The sequence below is a fragment of the Cephus cinctus genome, unplaced genomic scaffold, assembly GCF_000341935.2.
Source record: "Cephus cinctus unplaced genomic scaffold, Ccin1 Ccin1_scaffold0396, whole genome shotgun sequence".
Taxonomy (NCBI): domain Eukaryota; kingdom Metazoa; phylum Arthropoda; class Insecta; order Hymenoptera; family Cephidae; genus Cephus; species Cephus cinctus.
In genome coordinates this window covers 1-18,610 of record NW_014333080.1, presented here as the reverse complement: position 1 = coordinate 18,610, position 18,610 = coordinate 1, and the positions used below count along the sequence as shown (strand labels likewise).

The 18,610-nt window shown below is 37.1% G+C and overlaps 3 protein-coding genes and 1 long non-coding RNA gene across 8 annotated transcripts in view; 2 read left to right on the top strand and 2 right to left on the bottom strand.

Moving 5' to 3' along the window:
- LOC107267291 (tyrosine-protein kinase transmembrane receptor Ror) overlaps positions 1–14,042 on the top strand; it is a 137,197-nt gene extending 123,155 nt beyond the window's left edge. For 2 of the 3 annotated variants that reach the window (XM_015738805.2, XM_025084547.1), the window contains 10 exons: positions 6,921–6,999; positions 7,908–8,172; positions 8,253–8,377; positions 8,675–9,228; positions 9,348–9,584; positions 9,682–9,815; positions 9,884–10,100; positions 10,213–10,554; positions 10,626–10,894; positions 10,973–14,042. In XM_015738805.2, coding sequence (XP_015594291.1) covers positions 6,921–6,999; positions 7,908–8,172; positions 8,253–8,377; positions 8,675–9,228; positions 9,348–9,584; positions 9,682–9,815; positions 9,884–10,100; positions 10,213–10,554; positions 10,626–10,894; positions 10,973–11,680 — 2,930 coding nt within the window. In that variant the 3' untranslated portion in view covers positions 11,681–14,042. Of the gene's footprint in view, positions 1–6,920; positions 7,000–7,290; positions 7,476–7,907; positions 8,173–8,252; positions 8,378–8,674; positions 9,229–9,347; positions 9,585–9,681; positions 9,816–9,883; positions 10,101–10,212; positions 10,555–10,625; positions 10,895–10,972 lie in introns of those variants that run through there. The other variant, XM_015738807.2, reaches the window with a different exon arrangement.
- LOC112494284 lies at positions 1,221–6,932 on the bottom strand. Its single transcript, XR_003059552.1, has 4 exons — positions 6,796–6,932; positions 2,963–3,212; positions 1,657–2,824; positions 1,221–1,572 (listed from the first exon to the last, which is right to left on the bottom strand). It is a non-coding gene; the product is annotated as an uncharacterized LOC112494284 (long non-coding RNA).
- An 86-nt stretch (positions 14,043–14,128) lies between the features above and the next one.
- On the top strand, positions 14,129–16,424 carry LOC107267299. Of its 3 annotated transcripts, XM_025084551.1 has the most exons (8): positions 14,129–14,364; positions 14,468–14,682; positions 14,755–14,849; positions 14,935–15,114; positions 15,183–15,403; positions 15,479–15,693; positions 15,758–15,999; positions 16,104–16,424. In XM_025084551.1, the coding sequence occupies exons 2-8, from the start codon at positions 14,491–14,493 to the stop codon at positions 16,309–16,311; spliced, it is 1,353 nt and encodes a 450-aa protein (XP_024940319.1). In that variant the 5' UTR covers positions 14,129–14,364; positions 14,468–14,490; the 3' UTR covers positions 16,312–16,424. The 3 variants fall into 3 exon arrangements, with proteins under 3 accessions (XP_024940319.1, XP_024940318.1, XP_015594314.1); XM_025084550.1 differs by having other exon boundaries at positions 14,202–14,682; positions 14,758–14,849; XM_015738828.2 differs by having other exon boundaries at positions 14,202–14,682.
- On the bottom strand, positions 16,410–18,207 carry LOC107267300 (exosome complex component CSL4). Its single transcript, XM_025084552.1, has 6 exons — positions 17,848–18,207; positions 17,548–17,619; positions 17,169–17,284; positions 16,848–17,096; positions 16,678–16,759; positions 16,410–16,605 (listed from the first exon to the last, which is right to left on the bottom strand). The coding sequence occupies exons 2-6, from the start codon at positions 17,582–17,584 to the stop codon at positions 16,496–16,498; spliced, it is 594 nt and encodes a 197-aa protein (XP_024940320.1). The 5' UTR covers positions 17,585–17,619; positions 17,848–18,207; the 3' UTR covers positions 16,410–16,495.
- Positions 18,208–18,610: the final 403 nt, after the last annotated feature.

Below are 18,610 nucleotides of genomic sequence, written 5' to 3'. Positions count from 1 at the left end.
TTTTTTTTTTTTTTTTTTTTTTTTTCGTAACGGTCGAGAGTTCAGCCAGCCTCTTCCACTCTCGCAGATAAGAACGAACAGATATTTTGTTTCGCCTTAACCGGCGAAACGGTTCCTTCGGCTTCGCTTATTAAGAATTCACGAGAAAATTATATCTAGGACCGCTATTTTGTTTTTGGGCAAGGAACAAAATGGGTTTTCACGCGGACTAGTCTTTGGGCTGGAGATTGGTAGGGTGGCGAGATTAAAATAAAAAATAAGAAATAATAACAAAGAACGATAAGATGTATAACTGTTCATCTTCTCTTTCATCTCTTTTCCTTTCCTCTTCCTCTCTCTCTCTCTCTCTCTCTCTCTCTCTCTCTCTCTCTCTCTCTCTTAAAGTTATCTGCGAAGAGCTCGAGTTTCTTCTGTGAAAAACTGCTGGACCGATCTTCTTGACGTTGGCGGTCCTTCGTCTCTTCTGTACTGCGTACGCGCCTGTAGAATCTGAGATTAAAGGCCTACGGCGCCGCATCGTGAATAACCTAGCAGCCCTGCCATTTGCATTTCCGGCTTGAATTCTTGAGAAACGCTTCATTGTCAGTGCGGAAAGCTCATGCTCAATTCTGTTCCGCAGAGATACGAATGCGGGAGGAAGGACTTCCGTTGGTCGTTACCATGCCGACTCGAAACTCTACCGAACTGAACTGCACCTAGTGCTATCTAATCTACTTAGGTAATGCACTGAACATCCTCTGGAACGTTCCTCACAAATTTCACGCTCGATCATAATTTCTCACCGGAAGATCCATAGATCCATTCATGCTTTATACGTATATCAATACTTTTCTCCAGCTATAGTCGATTCAGAGAAACTCTTTTACCCGTCGATCCTGTACGTAGATGTAGATGCGAAAATTCACCCGCCATTTGAAATGTTTTTTTTATCATTTGTTTTGCATGGGAGAAATGAACGTTTTGGACCAAACCACAAAACGGGAAAGCTCATAAATGGGGAAATGCAAGGGAACCTATCTACATTTTGGATTATCCCACGCACGTACGCACCGCTGTACGTAATGGTGACTCGCTCGTGTGTTTAAACTATGCAGCCACGACTCGTGTATTTATTAAACGTAGCCTCCGGCAATGTGAGTAACTATCTATCGACTGTATGACAGATTCAAATTCGCCAATGAAATGCGTCCAGACTATATCTACATGGTGTATTTATTGAACGATGCTTCGATAATGTTAAATAATCGTATACTATACATACGTATGATATACGTGGCACTCTTTGTAGGAATAGCTTGGAAAATTCTAGCGACAGCTAAGCTTCGCCGTATCCATATTGCTTATTCAAGAAATTGATCGAACAACTTGAAGCTGCTACCGATTAATTCGTTATCCAGAAGATTAACGAGAGTTTATCGAGAGTTGGCGCTCGAGCGTGTTTCCAATTACCGGAGAGAATTCTTTAGCAGTCCCTTCGTCGGATGCTGACAATGTTTTCCTTGAGCCGAAACTTCGGGAACTATCTTCGAATTCTTGACGCGATCGATGGAACCCGACAGCGTCTTGTAGAATCTGTTGATTTAACGTTTAAAAAATAAGTGAAGCTTAGCGACCGTAAAGAAAGCGGTTTTCTAGAAAATTCAGTTTTCTTTTTACCTTAGATTGCAGTATTTCTCCTTCACCATTATTTTGGCCATGCCTGACGCGTCAGGTCAATCCTCCTGAACACGACGGCGACTGTTGCAGAGATGCAAATGGTACCAATAGGAATGTCAAAGACGAAAGTTGCGAGGTTATGTTAACCAACCTGGTAACCAACCGAACAAACCACCAGCCGGTGATCGTTGTGACTTTTCAAAATGAATAGAGCCCCAAAATTATTTGGCAACCAGCATGAAGCACAACTGCTAGCTCGTGCGCGAAAACACCACGAACCGACGCTGGGAATGACGTCTGCACCCCCGTCGCAGGAACGTTATAATAACTTGACGTTTATCTGCATCGGACGGTACTTAGCCCGTAGTTGGAGCGTGACAATGTTATTACAGAAATTGCACAGTTCGACCAAAAAATTTCGAAACGCCTCAAAAATTCCCGCTGCACTTTCCACGTCTGCCTATTACACTTTTCACAGGCATATTACGCACCTGATATTCTTGCAAACTCGAGGATCTCCCTTAGGACTTTCAACGTTGGCCATCCAACGAGGGGTGAGTGTTTGCCATGCAAAATAATCCCCAACGAGGATTAAAGCGGATTACGTTATAAACCTACATTGCGGCCTAGGGTGTTTCGCTTAATATTATTTTATGCCCACCCGCTAGCTAATCCCCATTAGCGGAATTACATGAAATTATAATTCCGCTAGACGCCACACTAGTAGCTTCCCATTCGTCCCTCTTACCTCCCCCTATGCACATGCGTCAACCGCCTATGCAGCTGCGACCACCTATCAGGAACTAGATGATCCAGTCGCAATATGAGAAAACAGGAAATACCTAATCCCTACGGAGAGATTAAAATCGCTATAATTTACTCTCCAGAAAATATTAAATCCTCGTTCGACCCATCGTATAGATTGGCGTTTATCCTTTTGACTTGGGCGCATGCGCAGATGCCTATTCAATTTCACATTAAACTAGGAGTAACATACGTAACAGAAGGCAACGTGCTACCAGGAGAACGCTGCTCTGTCAGAATGATAAGCAGGACATCGGTAACACTATTGCAGGGAATTCGTTAAGGCGGTAGTCGATCGATACCCCCGTCAATTCGATTATGCAGATCGCACTTATCGCAGACAGCAGAAAGTCGGAGGAAGAGCCTATGGAGAAAAAAGTAAATAAAAATAAAATAAATGCCGCTTCTCTTAAGTGTCCGCTCACCAGCGGGAGCAGACGGAATCACGTGCGTGGAGCTTCGCGTGCATGCACTATTGGATTGAATTTGAGACAACACTTACCAAGCCACCCTTATGAATAATACATTACAGACAGCTAGGCATGCGCGGGCGTCGCGACCGCTAAAGTACTGGCCTATTTGACCAAGATTGATGAGACGTCCAGTGAATATTAAAATCAAACGCTTGAGAATGAGCCGCGGCCATTGTGCGTATCTGATGTATGCTGCGACAGCAACAAATATTTTCAATGTCTTTTGCCAGAAGATTTTGCCGTTTCCTTTCTCCTCGCGGCGCACCCGTGGAAATGGATCTGAGGAAAAATTAAGAATTTCGTAAAAATATATTTAACAATATGAATATTTGAGTCGTGCATAAGTAACGTAGCAAGAATCGTATAAGCGATGTACGTGTATACACTTAGTCAGCGCTACTCTCGTATCAGGGAAAAGTCGATTCATTCAGAAACGCATTAGCAACCTTGAATGGTTCCTACGTAAGGAACCCTCGATCACGCCCAATGCTGTAATATGTGCTACATAGTGCACAATAAGCGTGCCCGTATCGCGAGTATTCGAGTAGTAGGAGAATTAACCAGGAGTGGGTCTTGGGTTTGGGAAGGGGAGTTATTAATGACCCCAGGCTCCCTTATCTTTTGCACTTCCTGTTTGAGATACATAATACGTGGGCTGCCAACGAAGTCGATGCCGAACGCTATATCCGCGACAACGTTGTGGCTGCTTCTATGTATGCGAATTTATCGTTCGACATGAATGAAGTTTTCGGGGAGGTGTTTCGTACGACCCAACTCCTACAACCGGAAGTACATGTGGACATTTGTCGAGGACACGACTTGGATTTCCGGTTGATTCATATAACGGGGTGGAATTGAAATTAATAGTTGTCCAGTACTAATTGCGAATTTACGTTTATCCTGAACTAACGATATTCTTCCTATTAACGTTTGGTCAACGATTCCTTTTTAGTAGCTGATTATCTGTATCTTTTTCTGAAACCAGTTCTTGTAATCACTTTGAGAAACGCTAATTGATCGAGTATATAGGAAAAGAATGGAGAAAAAATGTTAAATAGCCCGAACCGGTAGCATCGAGATGCTTCTGAGGAATTAAGGGAGAATTTGTTAAAGGAACGAAGGACGGCTACAAATGGTCCCTCGTTTACGAGTCGCCTTCAGTTCCGATTAGATCGACGGACACGTAAATGAGGACGCACCGAATTATGATAATTGATAAAAGCATTTAGTCGGGAATATAATGATGAAGATAAGACGGTGTTTCCAGCTGGACAAGCCTACATACGTAATACAAGGGTTAAACCATGGAATTGGATAAATGTATGTATATATATGTGTAACAATTCAAATGGAAATATCATTTTGCCTGAGTGACTAACATATGTATACAAGGTTGTACTCAAAGTTGAAATTTCCCTCTTTTTTTCTGCTAAGTCATTTTTTCAAATCCAAGAGGGATTTACTACAGCGAGATACTCGGTAACGTGTAACAATATTGTGTAGGGCGAGAGGGAAGAAAATTTAAAGAAAATTACCAACAAAAAAGATCAAAAGTATCTCGTCCTGTATTCCTTATAGGGTGTCTGTAAGTCTTTAGAAGAAAAAAAGTAATTTTGCACAATAATCATAGGGCTTTATTGTGGTTGAATTGGTTTTCGGGGAGACACCCTCGATATTTACTTTGTACGTGTATAAGATATACGTAGGTACTATACGAGGAAGTCCGCGAAGCTCTAACAGTGGCACAAAGCAAATAATATCAGAAATCTGAATCTACCCCAGTAGCTTCGCTAGGGAGGGTGGACTGCAGTCTATTTCTTCTGCATCTCCTGCAGTGAATCACGGAAATACAAAGTAAATAAAAGTTCCTTTGAAATGTACTTGACAAGCTTGCCAACCTACCCCCCATTACATTTTTGTCCCGAACTATATTACAATGACGTCTTTCCCGCTGGCGGACACGCCTTTGCACAAGAACAAAGACAAAGTTGGATAACAATAAATGAGTAAAGCAGAACGTAAAAACTTTTTTTTCGCAACAACCTGCTACCGTGTAATAGCATATATGACTGCGTATCGGCATTGTACGAATTGCATGATGAAAAAAAAAAATGGTTTACCATACAAATACTAAGGTTAGGGTATCTTTTTACGTTTGTTTGCTTCGTAGCCGGCATGAAGGATGTGTTTGCTCTAGAAGTTTTATTCTGAGTGTCTAGAAATTGAGGAGGAAGATGACGAATCGATTATTTACCATTGAATTAACATAGTACCGAGGACAAAGGGCGATGGATCGTGGGCGAATTCTGTACGATATTATATTTAAATTGAGTTGTAGGAAAAATAAGGGGGAGCACGAGAAAAACGGGACTCATGAAATTTTGCCTGCAAAACTCATAGCGGAAGAATCAAAGGTCTGTGCTCGAGTGGGAAGATTTTTAAATTTAAATTTTTTTCAACGGCATTCGGATCATTTTGAAAACATCCAATGAATCCGATGGTCTTTCATCTTCGTTCGAATTGCCTCAGGAGACGAGATACGTCTCGTTATTAATACGTGGAATCTCCCTCGAATCTCATTCAGGAATATCGATCGATCGAATCTTTGCCGTGGGGCGATTCTTCCAGTAGGAGTGCCTGCCAAAGTTGCAAACAAACGGGAGGACTTTAACCGGGTGATAAAGTGTCTCCGTAGTTTTTCTCGTGCAAGAAAAACATTTGTTTTACGTAGTGAGAAAGGAGTCACGAGTCAAGATACGATTTTATTGCACGACTTCACCAAACGTCTCAATGTAATGCGAACCGGCTGGATAACGAGGAGACACTTAAGGAGTTCTTACTATCAGTTGGCTAAGCAACAAGATCAATTGAGATCTATGCTCGATTTCTACGCTCTTATTTTTAGCCGCTTATAGAAGTCGTATATTTCATCGTGGAGTCAACTTCTGTCTGACCCAGAGGATCGTCGTTCCTTTAAAGTCACCAGTGGAGAAGAATGGTACATCCTTCTTGGATAATGTACGACATCTCTGATATTTCTCGACTTTAATTTTATCGAGTTTTCCCAAGTTTTTCTAGGACGTCGGATGAACTCGAGTTCATCGAAATTCCAAGGCTTCTCTCACTGTGCTGCTACTGTAAAGTGTGAGATATAAAAGTTTATCCGCAATTTGTCACCTTCGCGCTAGTAAAGAGAAGCGTCGAAACTGAGTCGAGTCACTAAAGAAAAAAAATTTCAGGAGAATTTCGACTCTTGCAGCCAGGCGTGTTCCCTTTCGACACCTTTGACTCTCTGAAATTCTGTTTACATAAAGGATCGTGGAAGCGCTGCTGAAAATAAGTAATAAATATGAATGCGCGAGAGATGTCGATTTTTTTTTAGAAAAAACCGGGTGCGACGTGTTTCTTGTATAAAATGAGACTCTTCAAAAGAGTCTCAGGATAGAAAAAGATTTAATTTACACGCGCTTGCTTTCTTTTTTTTTTTTTTTTGATATTACTGTGTCATTACTTATAAGTTATAAGTCCAGTGCACCCTAATAAAGCTAAGAAAGAACCATTTGATGAGAACGAACCATACAATTTATTGAGGAATGATACTTAGCATTGGGTTAACTAAAATCAAGATAGCCGGTGTAAAATATATATTTATCTGTGAGAAGCTAATTGTACGAGAGCAATAGAGACGTTCTAAAACTGTCTGGGAGTCAGTAAATATATAAGGAAAATTATGCTCATCAATCTCTATTATTTATATTCTATGGCCAGTCGTTAGCAAAGCCTGAAAATGGTGCTGCGAATTTAATTTCATTAGAGGGCTCATTAGAGGCGATTACTAAATTTGGTAGTATGTATACCTTACCCGTAATTGCTTGAGGCGTAAAGAAGACATCACGATACCTCAGCAAACTTTATATCTCACTATATAAGATGAACAAATTTGCATCCAAACTGTTTCACATAATTGATCTTCTTGTTTCCTTTCAGGTGGCCGGATAGTTAACCCTGGTGCCGATGCTGATAGTTACTCGCCGATGATCGCTCATTTTCCAGAGCTTCTTGACGGGTAATCATAAAATCACTAAACGTTACAGGAATTGTAGTTTTACGAGCCGGGTAACGCTCCTCGGGGCTTTTACCTTTGTCCTCTGCTTCTTTTACAACTGCCTCTTGGTTTAGCATTCGCTCCATACATACGTTTCTAGTGTCACGCGGTAGGAATATCTTTTAAAAGTCAGTGAAGAACTCTTTGAACTGTTTGAGCACATCTACAGTTACCAGCACAAAACATGATGGGATTATGTTGGAGCAGATAGCATAGTTCTCGGCTAGTATGTTAGATGGAAATGGAAGCGCAGTTTACAAATGGCCACTAGATGTTATGTTAAATGACGCTGGCTTTTATGTTGAAATTCAATGTTTTGATAGTATTTTTATGATTATGAGGCTACTCGTGTACCTAGTATTGTTGCAAAATTTGTGTATTTTTATACAAGCTAAGAAAAAGAGCATTGAATATGTTACGGATATTGTTGAGACAAGGTGGTGCACTTTGTGTTGACGTTTTGCGTCAGGTTATATCAATGGGATAGACAGATTTCTCTGTGTACATTTCTATTTTTCAACAATTTTGACATAAAATTTTATTTCTAATTCAACTTTATTAATTTATTTCAACTAAGTTTTTTTGGTGGACTATGTTTACTATTATTAAATCTTTTGTATTTACTGCTCAAGAGGTTATGCTACATTAAAAATATGTTGTTCTCTTACTGTTGAAAAGCTTTGGTATTTTATGCTGTAAAAACATAAAGATTTGTGTGTATATTCGTTTTTCTGAATGAAAGATTACATTAAATAAGTTTGGCGATTAACCATCGTCAAAGTTATTAGGTTTTATTTGCTATTTGGAGCTAGATATATTACATATATTAGTATATGCTCCAAACTATATTTTAAATTTTCTTATTATAGCACTGCAGATGGAGACAATTTGGACATCTCAGGGATTGGAGTATCGACTCCGCACATTTCACATTTATCTCCAACGAATCCACTTAGCATATTATCACCAAGTCCTCAGCCAACAAGCTCGCAATCAAGCACTGTTGACCTTACTGCACTCAGTGGCCTTAGTAATGTCAATATTCAATTGCCACCTGGCATGACCAGCTTTGCCGGACTTCCAGGAGCAAACTCAATGCCTGGACGTAAAGACAATCAAGAAGGAACATGCGAGGTAAACTTTCAATTTAGTACTGGAGACAGTAGATGCCATCAGTTGATTATGTTTTACAACCCTTTGTATTGTACGTCCAGGTGTATGTAGGCAAAATTTGCGCCCAATTTCTTGGGAATCAGTCTGTTTATATTCCTCATCCTATGACACAAAAACTGCTGGAGAATAAACTTATGCGAGCATTTGGAGTCATTAATTTTTCAAAGTAAGTATATTTTGTTTTCAATTATTGCGGTTGTTAACGTTACTTATAAACTTCTATGTTGTGCGATAATATATTCCAATTCCCAGGCAACATTCTTATCATTCTTTAATAGTGCGACGATTTAAGATACAATAAATTGCATCTTTGTATTTATCCAGATATCAAGTGTACAAAACACAAATAAATGTCTAGATTTATATTAATTTCTATAAAAAGTGTATCAGTCTTCCTTCAGATGAGAATACACAATAAAGTACAGAGTAACAAGGATAGCAGACTATATGTTATAATTTTCAGTGAACTTTCGTCGAACTGCGAGGGTTATGCTAAACCATCCTTATGCTACTCCGTCTTCCCAATATGTCGGGACCCACCGAAAATGCAAAAACCAAAGAATTCCGAAGCTAGCACGCAACTTTTCAACCTACTCAACGCAAATCAGGATGATCGCCTGCGACCTGATGAAACGGACGGCGAAGACAGTCTGGACGATTTCGCACGAACGCATGGTCTTCCACAGAAACGTAGTGCCAAATTTGGTGCCTCGAATTTTGAATTCACTCTTGACAAGGATGGAAACGGACCTAATCGGAAAATCATTAGTCAAAGTTACGGGGATTCACGATCAGCCGGAAAAAATGGAATGAACCGAAAACTTCGACGAATATGTCGTCAGGAGTGCGAAATGTTGGAGAACGAACTTTGTCGCAAGGAATACGCAATTGCTAAGCGGCATCCGGACATTGGACAAATATTACCATTGGTAGAATGTTCTGATTTACCTGCAGATGATAGTATTGAGGCTGCCGATTGTCTGAGTCTTGGAATCTCTACTGAAAATGTGCAAGAAAGTAAGTTTAATTTTTCTTTTCAATACGGACACTTCAACGATTCTAATGCATTGAAGATATATGAAATATTCATATGAAACTTTACATGAACTAAATGTTGATCTTTTAATTATTGACAGATGATTATTGCTATTGGGGCAGCGGCAAATCTTACCGTGGTGTTGCCAAGACTAGCGCTAATGGCCGCCCATGTTTACGATGGTCTCATGAATTCAATCTACAAATTTCTGATTATCCTGAGCTAGCTGGGTGGCATTCCTATTGTAGAAATCCCGGTGGCAAGGAAGCCCAGCCATGGTGTTATGTCGATGCTAATAACAGAATGCAACAAGAATATTGTAATATACCTAAATGTGGTAAGCTAAAATATACTTGAATCTAAGCATTAAATAGTGGACGTGAGCCATTTATAGACTGTAACACTAACTTAATTTTCATTCTTTCTATTTGTAGTAGAAAACTTATGGATCTATGCCGTGGTTGGAGTTGTATTAACCGGAGGATTTGTTATAATTTTAATCTGTTATTGTTGTTGCTACAAAAGTCGAAAGTCTCGAAGACAAACAAATCATTTGCCATCTAATAAGGTAAATTTCAATATCCGAGTAAAGTAAACGGAGTTATGTTGTCAGTACAAATACAATTTCAATAATAGATATTGACTGGGATGCAGTGTGACAAAAATATTTATGACGGAAGACGCAGTACAACTCAACCAATGGAGATGAGTTCCCTCCTAGCAGGTCCGGGAGCCACAACTCCTGGAACCGGAACACTAAGTAGCGGAAGTAGTAGAACGTCCAATAATCGCGTCCCACAATTTACAGTGAATAACGTCGTATTTATTCAGGAGCTCGGAGAAGGAGCCTTTGGTAAAAACTAAAATCATTTTCTATCATAATATAAAGTTCCAACTATTTCATAACTCATTTAATTTTCCTCTGGCATTATTCAAGAACGCATGTCTGTTACGCCATCTTACAGGAAAAGTCTACAAAGGAGAGTTACAAAGCGGAAACAAAACCGAGGCCCCAATCTTCGTCGCGGTGAAAACTCTCAAAGAAAATGCAAGTCCGAAAACTCAAAGTGATTTCAAAAGAGAAGTGGATCTTATGACTGACCTTAGACACCCTAACATAATCTGTTTGCTTGGGGTTATCTTGAAAGGTGAACCCATGTGTATGCTTTTTGAATATATGACACAAGGAGACTTGCACGAATTTCTAATATGCCACTCGCCAAGATCTGATGTACCTTTGAGTAATGGAACTGGAAAAGTATTAGAGCAGCCTGAATTTTTACATATTGCATTGCAAATCGCATCAGGTAGGATATGGGTACAATGCGATTATTTATTTTAAATTATTCATAATAAATATAATTTTTAATGTATTCAGGTATGGAGTACCTAGCCGGCCACCATTATGTGCATCGTGACCTAGCAGCAAGGAATTGTCTTGTTGGCGAAAATTTGACTGTGAAAATATCAGATTTTGGATTATCGCGTGACATATACAGCAGCGACTATTATAGAGTGCAGTCGAAAAGTTTGTTACCTGTACGTTGGATGCCACCAGAATCCATCCTCTATGGGAAATTCACAACGGAATCTGATGTCTGGAGTTTTGGTGTAGTCCTCTGGGAAATTTACAGCTATGGTTTACAAGTAATTTAAAGAACAATTGTATTGCACAAGATATAAAGTAATTAAACTTTGTCCTAATTATTGTCTTTATATTTATAGCCGTATTATGGATACAATAACCAGGAGGTCATTGACATGATCCGCTCGAGGCAACTCTTACCATGTCCTGAGGATTGTCCAACAATGATTTACAGTTTAATGATCGAATGCTGGCACGAAGTAGTAAATCGGAGGCCGCAGTTCCCAGAAATTCATCATAGACTACACAACTGGTATACGAATCAAACGTACCTAAGTGACTTCTGCAATGACTCGGTTACCAGCTACTCAGGAAGTAGCCATAAAAGCACTAACAAGACAAACTCAACACAACTATCGGCTCCAATCTACAAAACCGATTCACTGAACCGGAAAGACACTACTTTCAAGATTAACATGGATCCCAATATCTGCAGTGTAAATGATCACAGTAGTTCCATTAAGATGCTACCACCGAACTTTCAAAATTCAAATTCTGCAATGGATCAGAGAACCTGTAATTATGGTGAGCACAGTACACCTATAAAAACAGTAGGTTATCAAAACACGACAGCAAATGTTAATTTAAATGATTACAATGACAAACTATGCTGTTCGCCGAAATTAAGCGGTGCAAAGAAAGTACTACCATCGGTTCCCCAGCCGATACCCAAAACTAATCCGCCAAATGGTACCAGACCTATGCAAAATGGTGCACAGTTGGTAGTGAGGTTACCGGATCCCAGTAAAGTCATGACGGAAACAAGAGTTTCGAAACGGGATCCATAATGTCCTGGTATATCATAAGATTTTTCAGAAAAGTACTGACATAGATGGCAGCATAGATTTCTGCAATCGAGAGCTAAGACAGTGTGGACTCTCTGAAAGATGTCCTCCTTATCCTTTGGAAACAGAATAGTGCTCGATTCGATAAAATGCATTTATATTTTTGCTAGAAACATTACGTTCGTTCGTAGCACTTTATATCTTTCTCCATCGAGATCGGTCAAGAGGATAGGACTTCCCGGAAGTTCAATATTCATGATCCTGTTGGGTTTTTCTTTCTTTTTGGATGAAGGGTATTTTTCCTCAGAACTTCATCCTTTGGTGAAACTTTTTGAGAAAGTCACAGTTCCGGTTAATGATGACGTCTTTTTTACTTATATATTTTTTTCCTTCAATGGATCATGGTACTGTGAGTTATGAGTATTAAAGAGTGGTTCATTATTGGAAGTCCAGAGAATGCTGGAGGATTACCCCGAAGTGATGGTTATTATATATTTTCTCTATATTCTGTTTCAAGCAGATAAAAAACGAGATTGATTTGAAAATATAGGTACTTAGTTTAAAGTACCTAATTATGGTATTTAAGTGTATTATTTATTTTGAATAGGATATGCATACTTTATACACACTCTGTTCCAAGGAAAATGTTTTACTTCTTAGTCTATGCGTTTCACTTTCGTGTTAACGCGCGATTGTGCGTTAGAGAAGGTGATAGCGTTCCTTTTTTTTAATTTTAGTTATCATATAAGTTGTATTGTTTCTTCCTGTAATTTTCGACTGAACGCACGTATTCCACGATATTTATTGGTACATGTTTTAATTTTTTTCTTTTTTTAAAGAATTTACAAGTTGAAGAGTTTACCATTTTTTTTATATAGGTATGTGGTACCGCATATTTAGGACGTCAGGTACTCGACGACTGTAATTGTTTACCGATTCAAAATCAATTGGCTGTAGTTTTCTGTTTTGAGAAAATTGCTATACAAATTCTATTAATACGACTACGTGTCTCTAGTAAGGATTTTACGAGATTTCATAGCAGAGATACGTAGTGACGTGAGAATCGAAGCGAGTGTCTTTTTATATTTGTAGGCATAACAATTTCGTGAGCGTCATAAATCTACGCAAAATAATTGACACTAATCAGTAATATATTACAAGATCTTTTGTACGAATCGCATTTAATCTGGTTATTCCAAAAAACGAACATTGCAAACAAACAGATTGCTGTACAATACCATTGAAAGAATCCTGTGTGTCCAATGATATTCACTATAAAAATATTAAAAACCAATAAACGGCATAGTCTTGTTTGCAATAAGTTTCAAAAAAACAACACAACGCTATTAAATAATTAGACTAATATTTTCCAACATTCATATGAGAAATGTAGCATCAAGTGTGACCACGGTAACGAAAGAACGAATAGGTTCACTGCCAATAACAAATGCAAAATTTGCAAAAAAGACTTAAAAATTATACATTTCATTTCATAATCAGTTAATGCAATATCTGCACGCATACAAAGACATTAATCATTAATCTTATTCCTATGAATTACAATACCAATCCAAATAAATGGTTTCTCCCTACCTAGATTGTTTCATCATGAGATTGTTGCTTCCCAAAATGTATGTATAAATAATGCAACGCCATAAAAAGAATATGTGTATGGAGCATAAAAAGGGCAGACGTGATAATCCACGCTCGTCCGTTTATTTCTTCAAGTATATTATCGTTTTAAACGAAGTAGCAGGAGAAGCACTCCAACGACCATTAGATGGATTTCACGCCTGCCCTAAAAATTATTAGAGTGAACATTAATCATTAAGAAACAAACTCCGATTTATAAGGCGCACGAAGCGAGCGAATAAACAAAATGATGAAAATGCGAGAAATAGGGCAATGCGTGTTGGATACTTTTTATAATTTTTTATAGCGAAAATCGCAAGTCAATTTCTCGCTGACGGAAAAGTAAAAAGTAACCGACAATGGCGATTACTGGTTGTCGGTATTCGAAGATTTCAGAATCTTTCATGGATAATATCGATCGGTCGTAATAGGCAATAGAAAATGTGTACTTTTGAAACAACATAATAGAGAACAACCCGAATAAGACTTTAATAAATAAAGTATGACGAATCTCCAGGGTGTCGATTATCTTCCTTAATTATTATTATTATTGTATTTCCATAGATTCCTGTGTCGTTGCCCACGTCTAAATTCATCCTAGATGATTCGTCGCTATCGAGAAATTAGGCTTAACTAATTTATGTGAAGTATTTCAATGGCGAGCGAACGATTAGTCGCGTAAGTTCTTTATATATTCAATCAAACATAATATACAATTAATGTTTTTGTAAAATATACCGCCTTTGTATATTGGTTTACCACACCCTGTGTTATATCCTTGTATATTATATCCCTTCATCTACACGGCAATTAAAATTACTATATAAAAGAAATTATCCAACAGATTTTTATCAGGACGTTTCGTTGCGTGTCGACTCACATTCGCCAAATGGAAAATTGTTGGAAAAAATTGTACGCGTGCATTACTAAATAGATCACGAATAAGAGATGGAATCAGCGTAAAAGTATTATGTACGATAAATCATTGTGCAATTTCAAAGAATCTATAAAGCCTCATGACATTTGGAATTAATCCGGAATATTCATATGGAAAGGTCCTGCATGCACATTGATACATTTATTAGTTCCTAAAGAGTGATTAAATTATTGAGAACGAATTTTTAATTTAAGAATTTATCATGAATCATTTCTTAACAGTCAGTCTTCTTGCGTTAATTTGTATGAACCACTGTGTTTCCTGTCCTATAAGCGGTCTTATCTGGAATTCTACTGCAGAAGAATTCATATTAATTTCTAGTATTGATATATTTTCGCAAATTCATAATATGAATGGTAACACGTGCCACAGTGAATATTATGATTTGGAACAATACGACATTAATGGTACAAACATAAGAGTTTCGGGGTATGAGGTAAGTTGGATGTGCGTTAAATTTGAAACTGAAATTTCTATGAATTTTTTCAAAAATTGTTTGTCTTTTCAGCAGAAAGGCGTAGTTATGTTTTATAATAATAACACTAAAATTAGTGGAACTATCGGAGACATTTGGACACTTCTTTCAGAGTACCTTCATTTTGAGTATGATACGAAAGAGAACATTTTTGAAATTAATTTAATCCTCTTGTCAGGCGCACAGAATTTGAAATACTGTTTGGGCTTTCAGGATGATTTTAACAAAGCTTGAATCCGAAATATTTACTATTGTCTTGTCAAATAATGGAAATAATATTGAAATTAACAGTGACTATATACGTGATAACAATACTGATGTTTTATTAGCAGTATCTATTTTCGCAGATAATTGGGATTACCTGGAGTACACTGAGCCTATGTATAAGCAGAAGTAAATTTTGTGAACTCATGTGATTGACTGAATATAAAAAAAAAATTATTAAGTCTATATATAAACAGTTTCAGGCTATACACTCGGCGTCATTTTAAAGTCAACAAAACTTGGTTATTTCAGTTATTCAACTGGCAAGTTTGGGCACTCATACTTATAATATTTATAGTATTTACTAGCACTGATTATTTTTTTCGAAAACTTTCGTCCCGAATATCAAAAACTAGGAAAGAGAATCTTCCACCAAAAGATCATTTATTCTACAATTTTGCTATAATCTGCAATCAAGGTTTTTACATTTATTAATGATTTGTAAAGTAGACTACATCAGATACTTTAAAGTTATTTATCCAAATTTATTCAGGCGATATTCCAGACGATTTTGAAAGTTCAAGAATCCTTAGAATTTCTATAAGTCTGTTTTCCGTGTTGATATTGTTGGCATACAGCTCTCAACTGACATCACATATGACTCAAAAGTCGTATATACCACCTTTCGTCGATCTGGAAACTCTTTATGCAGATACTACGTACAAAGTCATAGCCTTTGAGAATTCAGTAGTATATCAAGCCTTTCAGGTATTTGATATATAGTTTATTAAATTTTGTATCATTTATTAAAGCATTCCCTCGTTTCATTTAGCTACGTAAAATAGACATCTACCGCTGGATATCAGATCAACGTCGTGTATCATTCATAAGTCGTTCTGACTCAAAAATATATTTAACTTGCTCGGATTCCAAGGAATTTGCTATATTTAAAGCCAACGATGATTGGCTTACAAGAAATTGTAACGTAGAGCCAATTGGTGAAAAATACTTTGAAAATTGGATGGCAGCTGCATTGCCTAAAGGATATAAGTACCGACGTATCTTTAATAGAGGGTAAGTTTCATGAATAATGAATTTAATCATTTATATTCACGTCTTCTTCAATTTTATGTATTTTGATTAGTATCTTTATAAAAACTAAAGATTTTTTGTTGCAGATTACGAAAACTACGTGAATTTGGTTTTTTCAATCTACTGTTGAATCGTTGGATACAACCTAAAATCGGACAATATGATACATTTGAGTTTATATCAGTTACTATATATCATGTTGAAATAATTTTTTCAGTTTTGATTTATGGTATGATAATATCTTTGATAATACTTGTTATTGAGAATATAATGTTCCTTGTGAAATATCAGTAATCATTTAGTGAAATTTAGAGTAGATTTAAAATTGTAGATTGTTAATTTCCAATTGTAGATTTAAAGATTGTTGATGTGGAATGGTAATAAAGGTATGGTTTCTTCATATCATATATTACAAGAGTTGTAAATTATAAGTAGAAAAATAAACACCTGTGATTAGTTTCACTAACCAAACACTTTATTATTCGAGAGCAATCTGTTCTGGAATAACTTTTGCCACTTTGCGAAATTCGACAGCCAATGTTTTAGGGCACTGCATTTGTGTCCAGCTAATTGGTATCATGGAAGCACCTATAAAAAAAATGACTTTTCTAAATATCATTGGATTCTGAAACTTTTACAGAATCATATGTATGATATTACCTCCTTCACTATAAGCTATAACGACACCCAATTCATTCTCTGCTGTGGAAAGTTGGTAAGTGTGAACATCAATCATTGGCATCTAAATATTGTATTGGAAAATTCATAGAATGTGAAATTATATGTTCGAATAATGTAATATCAAATATTATGTTTATATCTAAGGATACAACTCGAGCAAGAATAATATCTCCTGGTCGAAAGGATTTGTACATTTCAACTCTGTCTTTTTCTGTTGCCCTCACATCTTCTTTCCGTAACACACCTCTGTAGGGTCTTGTTAATACAATATCACCTATACATTTAATTACACATTTGCAGAATCTTTGATTGACTATTGTCACCATTGCTGTCACAATATCTCCTGGTGCAGGTACAATACTCTGCTCCGTCATGCTGTGTACTTCAATTGTACAAACCTGAAATACGTAGATATGTTTAGCACACATCCTAACAGAAGAACACTTCAATGCATTATCTGAATCTCATACATTTTCATTCTTTGCCAGTTTAACAACACCAGCAAGTTTTGAATAGATGTATCCATGCTGTTCGTACGTTCCTGGTCCTGGTACATTAATTTTATCTGATACACACAATCTCTGACCTGCAAAGAAATTAGTATTCCAGAATCAGCATACTCCAATCTTTTACCGTAACTTCTTCAGTATATTCTGTTTATGTAAAATTGTTGAAGTAAATATAAAATGATGTCAACACAACATACAGTTAACATATAAATTTAAAAAGTTTAAGAAATTAATGGCATATCAATTAAGAATATCATCTAAATTTAATCAATATGAACAATTATGTTAACTTTACATGATATACAGATTAACCATGTTTCTAGATAATATTCTAACTAACCTGGTACACAAATGATAGGATCTTTCAATTTATCCATTGTATAATATTATGTCACTTTGAAAAATCAAAACACTAATAAAGGAATAAAAATACAAAATGAATTAGATACATTAAATAGTATCCATCCCAGTCGAACCGCCAGATTTATTTTGATTTAAACAGGTACAAATTACACATGGTGAACTATGCAAATAGCCAAGAGAAGCTATTGAATTGAACAGACATCAGTGTATGTCGAATTTTAACACTGACGTAATACTGAGGTAATTTGAAATACAGTTTCTTTTTCTTTAAACATACAAAGATTGTCAATCGTCTATTGCACGTGTCTTCGTTCCTTTCCTTATGGCTGTATATTCAATGGGGGACATGCCAGTAACTGCTCTTAATAAAGATTGGATGTTGGCCTTACACAACTGAGCGTGAGGGCCCACAGAGTTTATACACCGAATACGAACAGTGTTAGGCGAAATCCGTATGATTATTCACCTAGGTTTTCTAATGAAAACACGAATTAAGATTATTGTGTTCAATTTACATAGCCGGTCAGGCAAACATATTCATCAAAGATAAGTTGGGAGATCGCCAGGGCCAATTTTCTTCAGAGATGAGCAGGGAGAACACAACGCTACGGTTTTAGGCGATACGAAAATTATGGCGCTAAATCGTAGCGGCGAGTTTGGAAGTAAGATATTGAGATTATCGCCTCCGTCGACAATGCGAATCCTGTCGTAGCCGAGCTAAACGTGAACACGAACGTGCAGCTTGGCGGGCAGAGGTTCTCCGCTACTCACCGCTGGTCCCAAAGCAACACTTAGAACGAGGCCGGGAAGTATAGAACTTTTCAAGAACTATTGAAAAAGCCTATTGCTAAAATATTTTCAACACACATTTAAGATACTGTGGTGCCAACTTGACCCCCGTGTAGCACCTCAATTTTTGAAAAATCTTTCATCAACAGGCTTTTTCAATAGTTTTTGAGAAGTATGTTAAATCAAATTCTATGTAGGCTAAATCAAAATCTCGTAGAATATACAGAGTAGATAAAAATTGAATTGAAATT

Coding starts and splice junctions, on each gene's coding strand:
- LOC107267299 (XM_015738828.2), top strand. CDS start 14,449: ATGAATCATTTCTTAACAGTCAGTCTTCTTGCGTTAATTTGTATGAAC. Junction 14,850..14,934: donor TCAGAGTACCTTCATTTTGA/GTATGATACGAA, acceptor TTGGGCTTTCAG/GATGATTTTAACAAAGCTTG. Junction 16,000..16,103: donor CGACGTATCTTTAATAGAGG/GTAAGTTTCATG, acceptor TTTTTGTTGCAG/ATTACGAAAACTACGTGAAT.
- LOC107267300 (XM_025084552.1), bottom strand. CDS start 17,584: ATGGATAAATTGAAAGATCCTATCATTTGTGTACCAG. Junction 17,285..17,547: donor TCCTATCATTTGTGTACCAG/GTTAGTTAGAAT, acceptor ATTTCTTTGCAG/GTCAGAGATTGTGTGTATCA. Junction 17,097..17,168: donor AACTGGCAAAGAATGAAAAT/GTATGAGATTCA, acceptor TACGTATTTCAG/GTTTGTACAATTGAAGTACA.